Raw genomic sequence first — 12,017 nt, 5'->3', positions numbered from 1 at the left:
GTTAATGACCAAGAACCAAAAAATTACAGAGTGCGTTATGTGTAATGTTTTCTCAGTTTATGCTTCTTGAGTGGCTTGAATTGACATTCTGGAAAGTAAAAGGCATTTGATGTGTAGAAAAATGTGAAAGATCCATCTACTTCTTGGTTCAATAATTTATGTATTAACAGACTTATGTTTATGGTAGGTACTAAGGATGGAAAGACAAGTAGGTGTGATTCCAATTTTTGACTTACTTCTTAGTTCAAGAATTTGTGTATTAACAGACTTATGTTTATGCTAGGTACTAAGGATGGAAAGACAAGAAGGATTATGTTTATGCTAGGTACTAAGGATGGAAGGACAAGTAGGATGTGATTCCAATTTTTGACTTAGAGACTAGTAGTAGAGAAACAAACATTCTAAATATATATGGTGGCTTTTTGCTTTTTCCAAAGAAGGATAGGTGGATTTTTGCAAAGGAGAGAGTGATTAGAAGAGACTTTTGTAGAGGAACTTGACCTTAATTAATCTTGAGGTTAAGAGGTAGGCAAGTGTACTGCACATAGCAGAAGGAGTGAAACAGCATGGTATAGAGAACTATAGTACTCAGATGGCTAGATGGTTGGTATAAGTTTGGGAAAATTGAGTACAAGGAGTCAGTGTCAAAGGTCTTAATACTTTTAAGAAAAGAGTTTTAAGCAGAGTTTACATAAGTCATGGGTGTTAAAAGTTAAGCAGTTTGAGAAAATACAGTGTCTGAACTAAGGGGCTAGATGTGAGAAAAAGTAACATTTATGGGGACTTGAATTCAGGGATGTTGGTAGTGAGAGGAAGGAATCTAAATCTATAGGAAAAGAGCTCCTTTCAAAAGATTAAGTTCTGTTCTGAACAGGTTGAATTTGAAGTGCTTGGGAGAGAAGGAGCTGTCCAGTGGATAGTTGGTAATTCAAATTTAGAGAAACAAAAAATGTGCTGTAATTTTATAGGTCACCGTTAAAGCTGTGGTAAGATCACAGAAGAGAAGAGATAAAGACCAACATATCAAAGGTGGGGTGAAAAGTGAGAGAGAGTAAAAATGCCAGGGAAGTAGACAAGGTATGATAGGTCAGGAGGTCAAGAAGAAATGAGAAGTGAACATGTAGATAGTAATTGTTTACCACTTTTAACAACTTACAAATACAAAATTTAGGCCTTTTTTTCTATGGCATTCTCTTAAGAATCTGCTATCCCTTAAAAAGTACATACTCATTTTGGGTTGGCATTTAATTAGGCAGTAGTTTCATTAAGAAGAGTGTCTTATTTTAAGAATTTAGCCATATATAAGTAGCAGTAGTATTTTTATATGTTTTTCTGGGTTATATTTAAAAATCTTGGTCTCTGTATAAAACCATACACATTGATTTGCCACAGACTGATGATGTTCACTAGAATATCTAGCAAAATTACATACTTTTTCCTTATAAATCAATTCCCAAAGTTAATTATTTTGGTTTTTACTTAATTATGAGCCATTGAAATGGCAACTTTGGTTTTCACATGGATAGTTGAATTAAAAAATTTTGTATCTTACATGTAAAGGAATGTTGAGGGAAAAAAAGAAAAATACGATTCAGAAGGAAAGTCTTCTAAAACTAGACATTCATTCCCTTAGGTTCTTTCAGAACAATTGACCAGTTTAAGAGTTTGCCCATTTGGATGAAACATTAATACTTAGTAATAACAGGCCGGGCACGGTGGTTCACGCCTGTAATCCCAGCACTTTGGGACACCGAGACAGGCAGACCACGAGGTCAGGAGTTCAAGACCAGCCTGGGCAACATGTGGAAACCCTGTCTCTCCTAAAAATACAAAAAGTAGCCGAGCGTGATGGCACGTGCCTATAGTCCCAGCTACTCAGGAGGCTGAGGCAGGAGAATCGCTTGAACCCGAGAGGCGGAGGTTGCAGTGAGCCAAGATTGCGCCACTATACTCCAGCTTGGGAGACAGAGCGAGAATCTGTCTCAAAAAAACAAAACAAAGCTTAGTAATAATAGATAACATTTATTAAGCATTATGTACCACGCTCGGTGCTGTTCTGAGTGTTCCGTGCGTGTTAATACTTTAAAAAGCCTTTTGAGTTGGGGCCGTTATTCCATTTTTGTGGATGGAAAAAACTGAGGTACAGAGGTTGAGTAGCTTAACCAGTTATGTGGCTAGTACCAGTGGGGTCAGGACTTAACTCATTGGGCTCCAGAGTCAGGGTTCTGAAAGGTCTTGTTGGTATTATTTGTTGTCCAGTACTGAGTTATAGTAATCTTTGTTGCATTCTTTTCTGAAATTTCCTATCTCTAAGATTTGTTTTATGCAAAGGTGTGGTAATGTTTTCAATAATAAAAATTCCAGGAAAGATACTAGTTTTAGTTAGAGCCTGAAATTCTATGGAGTGATGAGTGTGAAGAGTTGGAGCAAGTGGGAAAGTACTGAAGGTTCTCAGTGTTGAGTTGCTGCCTTCAAAGGAAGAGAAAATCCCTGGTGGGAAACGGGGATCAGGATTGGAGTTTTGGTAATTAACTGTTTGAAACTTGATCCTTGTATAGAGAAGAAAGAAGATGATTCAGAAAGTCTTGGTTCTAATACAGACTCCTTTGTTAACATGTTCTTAGCTGTGTATGAATATCTAACTTCTGGCCCATTTTAATCTGAGATAATTAAAATTTAAAAATTTTAATAATGAGATTGAAATCTTCGATATAAAACTTGAGTATTAAGAATATGTTTAGCATCAAAAATCTCAATTAAGTAGCTGCCGGGATACCCTACGAAAGACATGGTTATTGTTTAGGTGCTGTTGTGTTTACCAAGTTTCAGATGATTGTATATTAAAAGCAATGGCTAGTTTAACCCCAGTGTTTAGCTTTGCCATTGGCTTTTCTGTTTCTGCTCTTAACTACCTGGTGTGGTAATCATATACTGCCACCAGGGTATCTGGGAAATATGTTTTATGGGTGATGGTCACAAGGGGTAGAAGAAAGGGCTAGTCTGTGACCTTTGGCAAGTCACTTAATTTCTCTGTGCCTCAGTTTCTTTATTTCTAAAATGGGGATAGTAACAGTATTTTAGAGGGTTGTTGTGAGGATTAGATGAATAAGTACATGTAAGGTGTTTAGAACAGGACCAGACCCATATTACACACTATAGAAACATTTTTGCCACTGTTTGTTGAGTGCTTGCTTGTCAGACACTGGGCCAGGTACTTCCTACTGATCTGTGTTCCCTCAAGGAACGTATTATTAAAATGAAGTAAATTCTAGAGAGGTTGCCCAAAGTCACACAGTTTGTGATAAGATTTAAATCCGTGCTTCTACTCCAAAACCTCTTCCCAGAATCCATGGCGTATTGTATAAATATCATAAAAAAGCACTTAAGAGTTGGGTATGTTAATGTGATAAGGGAGCATGAAATTATGTAGTCGAGTGGGCATTATTTTTAGTGGCAGGCTGTTTTAAAGTAGTTTATTTTGGGTTTGCAATAAACTGCTGTATTTAAATTTACACTTTTGATAGTTCCAAAATTCATTCATTATAGAGTCATGTACACCTCTACCTAGTAATCTTTGAATGATTTGATAAGGATAGATTATTAGCAGTTGGTAAGTTCTCTTTCATATAGCCTGTTAGTTGCCCATATAATTGAACTTTTCAAGTCATGAAGGGGGTTAATCAGTTAAATGAATATGTCCAAAGGCAAAGTCTTATGTTTTGGGAAAAAAAAAACCTCATATATTATGTAAAAATAAGTTTTAGTGGCTTTTGGATGATTGCTCACTACTAGTACTCTATAGATTACACAACATTTTGTTTGCGTTATACCCCTTTTCTCATAAATGGGCATTTTGCTTTATTTCCCATTTTTGTGGGTGACAAAGTTAGTAAGTTAGCAGTTAATTAAATTACATACAGGACTCCTTTGGCCTTTTGTATGAATATAATACCCATTTCTACTCATCTACAAAGTCAAGTACTTTTCAGTTTTGCAGATTGTTTTGCTTAATAGAACAATTCATAATTTTGGGAACATCTGTATTTGAATACAATTAATAATTAAAGCTGGGACGTGATAACTGCAGTACTTTAGATTGATGAAGAAGAACTGAGTGAGGTGTTAATTCTAGGGACCATGTCATGATTTACCGTTGAAATTCTCTAGCCCAGAACATTGATATGTATTATATACATTGATCTAGATTTCAATCTCAGTATATTTAAAATCTGCTTTTATATGTAAAGTATAAAATTCATACCACCAGTTTCATTTTAGTGAACGTTAGTGATATTTTTATGACTTTCTGCCGCATCTTTATGACTAAGATGGTTAGAAATAACCAGAAAAACTGGTTATTTTATCTCATTGCATTTGGTGTAGTAAGTGGACTTGGATTGACATAATACAAAAACAAAACTGAGAATTCTAAAAATCAGTGGTAATTTAGCAGTTGAGATTCTCCAAATGATTGGGTAACCCTCAGTGCTTGGGTTGCTAAGTAGTAAGATGTAGTTATTCTCTTGACGATGGAATATATTTTTGTTGAAAAATGCAGTTTTACTGGTTTTGTTTTAGAATATTACCAATCTCATATGTCCCATCTTCAGAAGGTTAATACTATGGTTTATGATTGGAGAAATGATCTTTACAAGAAACATTTCATTGACAATTGTTTTTAACCTTTCTGTAGCATGACGACAGAGATGATGGTGTGGATTATTGGGCCAAAAGAGGAAGAGGTCGTGGTACTTTTCAACGTGGCAGAGGGCGCTTTAACTTCAAAAAATCAGGTAGCAGTCCTAAATGGACTCATGACAAATACCAAGGGGATGGGATTGTTGAAGATGAAGAAGAGACCATGGAAAATAATGAAGAAAAGAAGGACAGACGCAAGGAGGAAAAGGTATAAAATTTCACCTTATGATTCTGACAGATTTTTTTTGGATACAGATTTGGTGGGTGAATTAGTTATTTCATTTTTAGGAACAATTATTAATATGGTTCCTTTTAACTCTCCACATCTTGTGTTAATCTTCAATTTTTTTTCTCTCTCTTTTAGGAATAATAATGAAGTAAGATTACAGCAGAGCAGAACTTGCACCCACCATTTTTTTTACCTGATTTTTGTTTTCAAATAAGAATGTAAGCATTTTACTTAAATTTTACTGTTTGCAAGTAGTCTATAGAAATTTTGTTTTAAGTTTTCAAATATCTTGAGAAATAGTAGACTGTATGTTGAAAATTGTACTGAAATAAAGTAGAAAATTGTTACGTACCATATTTGTAACTATCAACTTTTAAAAAAAACTTCTAACGTTTTTGTTACATGCATTGTAATTCTGCTTTGTCTATAAGATACGGTCAAGTACAGCTCTGTGAAAGTTCTGATTCTCTTTCTTCCCTGTTTGTCAATGTTTTATTCTGAAGTAAACGTTAGCTCTACATATAAATCCTGGAACAGAAATTGTTTATAGAGACTACACTAATTATTTTAACTGTATACATCTGTTTAATTTGAACACACTACATTGTAGGGTGACTAATTTTTGAAGTATACCACAGACAAAAGGTTGTTACTTTGGTAAACTAAGCTAGTTTAACACTTGAGCAAATGCTTAAGAAGGAATTAAAAAAAAAAAAAAAAGCTTTGCCAATAGCTAAAAAGTACAAGCTATTAAAAATTAGATTGAAAAGTTTTGAGAAAAATGTTATTTTTACTGAAAGCAAGCAGTGGCCTATAAAGAACATTCTTAGGAGCCTTTTCTATTTGCGTTCAAAACCGAGTGTTCTCTTTCTATTCCTATTTGATAGTTTGAGTCATGGTCTTAGATATTAGCTATTTGTGAGAGGAAACTGGTTTGTAATAATACTGCAAATAGAAACCCCATTTTTACTGAACATCCTAGTTTTAAACAGAAGAAAAACTAATCCTGGGGTTGGTATGGAGGAGGTTTATCCTGCAGAATAAGTTGATACATTAGTACCTGATTTCATATCTTACATATTTATTTGAGCTGAACATTAGTTTGTAGTGTAACTATTAGTAAAAATAGAGAAACACAACATACTGTTCATTAATAGTATTTTAAGAAAATTGTTTTTCAAATGTCACCAATAAAAGTTTTGGCAGGAAGCTTGTTGCCGCATTGATCTAACTTGTTCCGCCCCCGCCCCCCCCTTTTCAGTTGCAGTTTGTAAAATGGCTTTTTCTTTTTCCTCTTAAGGGTTCTATTCTTCAGGTAGATAATTTTTCAAATGTGAATTATCTTTTGTGTCTATATATTGATAGCTCTTAAAGGAGTGAAAATCTAAAATATTAAATTTCAATGTTAAGTCTATCTGCTTTATGGGCATATATAAAAGTAGACACATTTCATTTGTTAATTTAGTTGTGTGTGTTAAAAGGAGCTAATACTTATTCTGTTAATGTAAACTTTTGAAGATCTTAAATGTATTGCTCTTTCATCTTAAAACATTTTCGAGGATTTGCAATGTGTCTAGCACCTAGATTACAGCCAGGGACGTTGGTTAAGAGCTATTGGAAACAAAACTAAAAGCAGACTCAACATATGTGATGTTTATGGCCCTCAGATCCTTAGTATTGTGTGATTTTTTTTCCCCCCTTAACATGTCTTTCTGAAATTGTCTATTAAAGCAGAGGAAATACCTGCCAAAGGAAGTATGTATTGCATTAATCAGGACATAACTGATACTTTCCTGTTCAGAATAATACTTAGTGTGAAAGCAACATGGATGTGATCCCCAACACAGAATTTTCATGACCCTTTTATTGTATACAAATAAATACATAACAGTTACTTGGTTAGACATCAAATCTGTGTGCATGACTGTGCTTATCTACTTAAGACAATAGGTAAAAGGGGATTTGAGAAATTATTTAATAGGGAGTGGAAATAAAGCTACTTAATTCCTGTGGGCAGGTTATATTTTAAGTTCAAATGCACTGCTTTAACCTTTGGTTACTTTTATTCTATTAAACAAAATTGAGAAAAGAGTGTTATACTAGAATATGGTAGGCTAGGGTGAAGAACTCTGTAATAGAATGTCATTTTGGATGTTACCTTTTTCAGATCAAGCATATAAAAAGTAGCCTGTATATTTTTTTAAAACACATCTTAACTCCACACTTTACGACGTTATAAAAGTTGAATGGTTCCTCTTGGCAAGGATATTTGCTTACAAATGCTAGGAAATAACTCATTGATACCTGCGTTAACATATTTTGCCTAGAGAAGGGCAATAAAAACCGAACCAAAGGATATTTGTAGAAGGGATTAAGAAAGCTGTTTAAGAAGGCCATGACTCTTTAGGTGTGTATGTGTACCTTTCAGCATCCTAGGAATTTTTATATTAAAAGCAAAACGTTTTTCCAATTACAGTCTACTTCAAGGAATTACTGTTGTTCCTTTTGTCACAGGTAAAATCAGTGTCGGGAATTATAATTTGAGAAAAATATTACCCAGTAAGTAACATTGAATGTAGATGGCTAAACGATTCTTACTCAGTGTGATGTATAATGCAACAGGGACCCTTGTAAATTGTCATACGCCAATAAAATGTCACAAGTAATAACCGCTGTTGTTTGTTTACCTGTGTCTATTTCACACAACTTACTTATGGCCTATTTTAGAATACTAGCACATCTGTTAGGAAGATTACTGGTGTGGTAAGGCTTGATAAATGCTTTATAAAATCCCTCAAACCTCTCTTTACTGTTTTTGTGTTTTGTTTTTGTTTTTGTTTCCCTTGTCTCCCCTGGGAAAGTGGGAAATTTCACAGTTGGTAAATCTAAGCCATTATTTTGAAATATAGGAATTCTGGATTTCTAGTTTGTCCTCTTTTTCTTATGTTAATCTGGGACCTTACACCCATAATAATATGGTGATTACTTCTCTTTCTAAAAACGCAGTAGCTAGTGAATAACTAAAAAGAATGGTCTTTTCATTCACTTTGAGTAAGATCTGGTATAATTGTTACCATGTGCCATCCTGTCACTTTTAACAAAGCATTTTCATAGAAGTTTGTGTGCTATGACAACTGACACATTTTGACTCATGCAAATGGCAAATTAGTCCTTAAAAAGTCTGTGAGAGAAATAAGAACGCTGTATGTACGTATATATGCATGTAAAGGGTTGTGTAAGATCATTGGTCATTGGTAACTTAGTTATACTGGATAATTGTAATTTTTTTTTTTGACACGGAGTCTCGCTCTGTCGCCCAGGCTGGAGTGCAGTGGCCGGATCTCAGCTCACTGCAAGCTCCATCTCCCGGGTTCACGCCATTCTCCTGCCTCAACCTCCCGAGTAGCTGGGACTACAGGCGCCTGCCACCTCGCCCGGCTAATTTTTTGTATCTTTTAGTAGAGATGGGGTTTCACCGTGTTAGCCAGGATGGCCTCGATCTCCTGACGTCGTGATCCGCCAGTCTCGGCCTCCCAAAGTGCTGGGATTACAGGCTTGAGCCACCGTGCCCGGCCTAATTGTAATGTTATATACAAATTTCTTATATAAGTATGCTGCATTATTAAGGACATTTATTTAACTTACTTTTTCTGGGTTTCAACTGGAATCCCTTTGGTGGGGATGTACCTATAGTTTCCTTGTGGAATAATAATACACTTTCACATCCAGTAAGAGAAGTACAGAGGCCTTTCTCAGTTTACAAAGTTGAAGGGGAAGGCAAATGGAGAAATAAACTTGATTGTTATTGGGATTAATTTGGCTAGACTCAATCTCTTGAGCCTTAATATGAGAAAGTAATATCCATTATATGTTTAAAGTTCTTAAATAGTTGATACTATTGTTAAATCTGTTTCAAATTTTATTGGGGTAGATACTAAAAATTAGTGCACTGTCCTAATGAAGTTTAAATGAACAAGTTTTACATTTCTTAGGATTCGGGAATATATGGAATCTAGTTGTATTTAATTGAAGAGCCACAGAGATTGTTAATTTATGAGTTGGACTCCTATTGTTTTAGAAACATGCAGTAATAATTAACATGTGTCAGGGATGGTAATGAGACCAAACCTGTACATTTAATTAAGGGTACCAGTTCTCTTTATGTTACCAGACTATACTTTGACCTTTAAAAATGAGTCTCACTGATGAAAGAGAACAGGCATTATTAGGACAGCGTTCCACTGCAACTAGAAACATTCAAATAATGTGTCTTAATTGTAATCTGTGTATAAGAAAATTTTTCCTATGGATATTTTTGGTGTTTCGCCACAGTGAACTGATTTGTAGCACTTACAAAGTGCAGAAGGTAATATGCTTACAAAATAGAAAAAGGTTGGGTGAGCAGGCTTCAATGCTTTTCCCCCAAGAATATGCATCAAATTTTTCTTAATCTTTTGGGGTTGGCCAGCTTCCAGATTCATTAATAATGAGCTCTCCCTTTAATAAAAGTACATGATCATAGCTACACAGTACATTTAGGTGGTGTGAAATGATTTATAATCACAGCATGAACTGTGTATTTGGCAGTAAATTCTTGGTACTGTCATAGTGATTACAAATTTCATGGAATGCGAAGAGCCACAATAAAAAATACCACTCACCCGCCAGAATAGTGGTTTACTTGCTACCTTATTGAGTCCTTCACTATGGAAAATAATTTTTCAGTCTCATTTGTACTAGACGGGAAAACTAAACTTTCTGTTGAGTTCTCAGGATACTTGTAAGGTGGCCATGAAAAAGAATGTTAAATGCACTTTGAATTTTTTTTTTTTTTTTTTTTTTTAAAGATGGAGTCTTGCTCTGTCACCCAGGCTAGAGTGCAGTGGCTCGATCTCGGCTCACTGCAACCTCCGCCTCCTAGGTACCAACCATTCTCCTACCTCAGCCTACTGAGTAGCTGGTATTACAGGTGTGCACCACCACACCCAGCTAATTTTTGTATTTTTAGTAGAAGTGGGGTTTCACTATGTTGGCCAGGCTCGTCTCTAATTCTTGGCCTCCTAAAGTGCTGGGATTATAGGCATGAGCCACCGTGCCTGGCCAGAATTTTTTAAGTTTTAATTTTACTTCTCACACATCCAGCCTGCAGGATTAATTTATTTTTTTATTTTTTACCTTACCAAAGATTTTCCCACTCCAGAATAATTTTTGGAAGAAGTTGAATATCATTACCAAATGTACTTTGAAAAAAGGCCTGTGTGTGGTGGCTCACGCCTGTAATCCCAGCACTTTGGGAGGCTGAGACACGGATCACCTGAGGTTAGGAGTTCGAGACCAGCCTGGCCAATGTCGCGAAACCCTGCCTCTACTAAAAATATAAAAATTAGCTGGGCATGGTGGCACGCGCTGTAATCCCAGCTACTCAGGAGGTTGAGGCACCACAATGACTTGAACCTGGGAGGCAGAGGCTGCAGTGAGCAGAGATCGTGCTACTGCACTCCAGCCTGGGTGACAGAGCTAGGCTCTGTCTCGGAAAAAAAAAAAAATCAAAAAACAACAAAAAAAAAACTAACTGATTAACATCAGCATACTATTATTAAAATGGCTTGAAGATACAGACTTGAGTAATACCACCTCACCATAGAAGTGAGGAGTCAGATTTCTTAGTGATCGAGTTCAGATACTGCAGTAAGGGGATTTGTCAGCTGGGAGAAATGACTGTCTTTTAAAACTTAATTTGTACTTTTAATTGGAAAATGGGATGTAAAAGTCTTGAAAGTCTTTGATAGAACTTGGGAGTGAAAAATTGATGGCTGCTTATTTAAAAGAAAAAAACAGTTCCATTCATGACTTACTGGAAAACTAAAACACATTGTTTTTGGAGTCCTTTCTAGATTTCAAAGTGTACTTTTTTCCCTTGTTAAAACCTTAAGATAATCTTCCGTATTTATAAACATGAATATTGTCCTTTACAAAAGATAAGGTTCAGTTAACAGAACTGAGTTATATAAAATGATTCTGAAATCTTAGCTTTAGAATGTCAAACTCTAGTTGAGGTGTGGGGAGGTTAGAGAATTTGGGGGAAAAAAGCGTATGGCTTCTCAGGTAGTTACAGATTTAGCTGTCTGCCCACTCAGGACAATATTTTATCTTGATTTTATTCTGTATTCTCAACTTGAGCAACACTTAGGAAGTATTTGGCTAGTCTGTCACTGAAGGAAAAAGATTCAGAGCTTGAATTGGCCAATAATAGTTATATGAAAAAGGGAAATAAGGTATGCAATTTTCAGTGTCAAATGAAACTACTTCTGGGAAGCATAACTATTCCTGCTACCAAATCTTGAGGTACTTGTCCTTAGGTTTTCATTTAGATGTTGATGTTCCTAGAATAGGAACAGGTTTTCAAATGAGTGTTTCTTGCAACATTTTTTTCTGCTGGCTGAGGGCATGATGCCAGAGTGTAACAGTAAAAATAAGAGGCCTTAAAACTATCTTACCAGAATATGATAGTGCTCCAGGTATTAGGACTATGTAGCAGAGTAATTGGATTAGGATGTATATTCTTAAAGCAACCGTTACATGGATATAACTTGCAGTTTTAAAGTTCTATGTTTTGTTGCACTAGTTTGATAAGTATGAGCTAGGCACTAGAGCAGCAACAAGATAAGGCTCTGCCCTTCTCTCATTTTTATTCTTGCACTGTAATATGTGAAAATATTTTCTTGCATTATATATTTATATAATATAAACATAAGACTATTTTTTGAATGAGTTAGGTTCCAAATGGGTATTAATATGCAAATCAGGATTCTTCTAGTAACTCTTTGATACTTTTAAGGATCAAGTTCTCTGTCTCTAATTCAGGGTTCATCTATTTAGACTCGCCTCTTTCCTAAACACTGGGAAGCCTAAAAATTTTAGACACATGGTATGTTGACATTTTTTAACATAATTTTCTGGTATCCTGGACAAATGTCAGTCCTGCACTGTGTTACATTGAGGGAATACGTTGAAAATGAGATGTGAGTATTGATAGAACAAAGCAGGTAAGGAGCAGATCCTTTATGGAGAGGTTTCAAAAATAGTTCTC

The 12,017-nt window shown here is 35.4% G+C and overlaps 1 protein-coding gene across 6 annotated transcripts in view; it reads left to right on the top strand.

The window, feature by feature from the left end:
- The window catches only part of BCLAF1 (BCL2 associated transcription factor 1), a 31,518-nt gene extending 23,918 nt beyond the window's left edge, over window positions 1-7,600 (top strand). For 2 of the 6 annotated variants that reach the window (XR_002726128.2, XM_023190944.2), the window contains 2 exons: window positions 4,694-4,906; window positions 5,063-5,647. Coding sequence is in view for 5 of the 6 variants with exons in the window: in XM_023190944.2 (XP_023046712.1) it covers window positions 4,694-4,906; window positions 5,063-5,068 (219 nt within the window). In the remaining variant the exon portion in view is untranslated. Of the gene's footprint in view, window positions 1-4,693; window positions 4,907-5,062 lie in introns of all 6 variants that reach the window. The other 4 variants (XM_023190945.2, XM_023190946.2, XM_023190943.2 and 1 more) reach the window with 3 other exon arrangements.
- The last annotated feature ends 4,417 nt before the right edge of the window (window positions 7,601-12,017 follow it).

Source organism: Piliocolobus tephrosceles, chromosome 5 (assembly GCF_002776525.5).
Source record: "Piliocolobus tephrosceles isolate RC106 chromosome 5, ASM277652v3, whole genome shotgun sequence".
Classification (NCBI taxonomy): domain Eukaryota; kingdom Metazoa; phylum Chordata; class Mammalia; order Primates; family Cercopithecidae; genus Piliocolobus; species Piliocolobus tephrosceles.
This window is presented reverse-complemented; position numbering and strand designations above follow the sequence as displayed.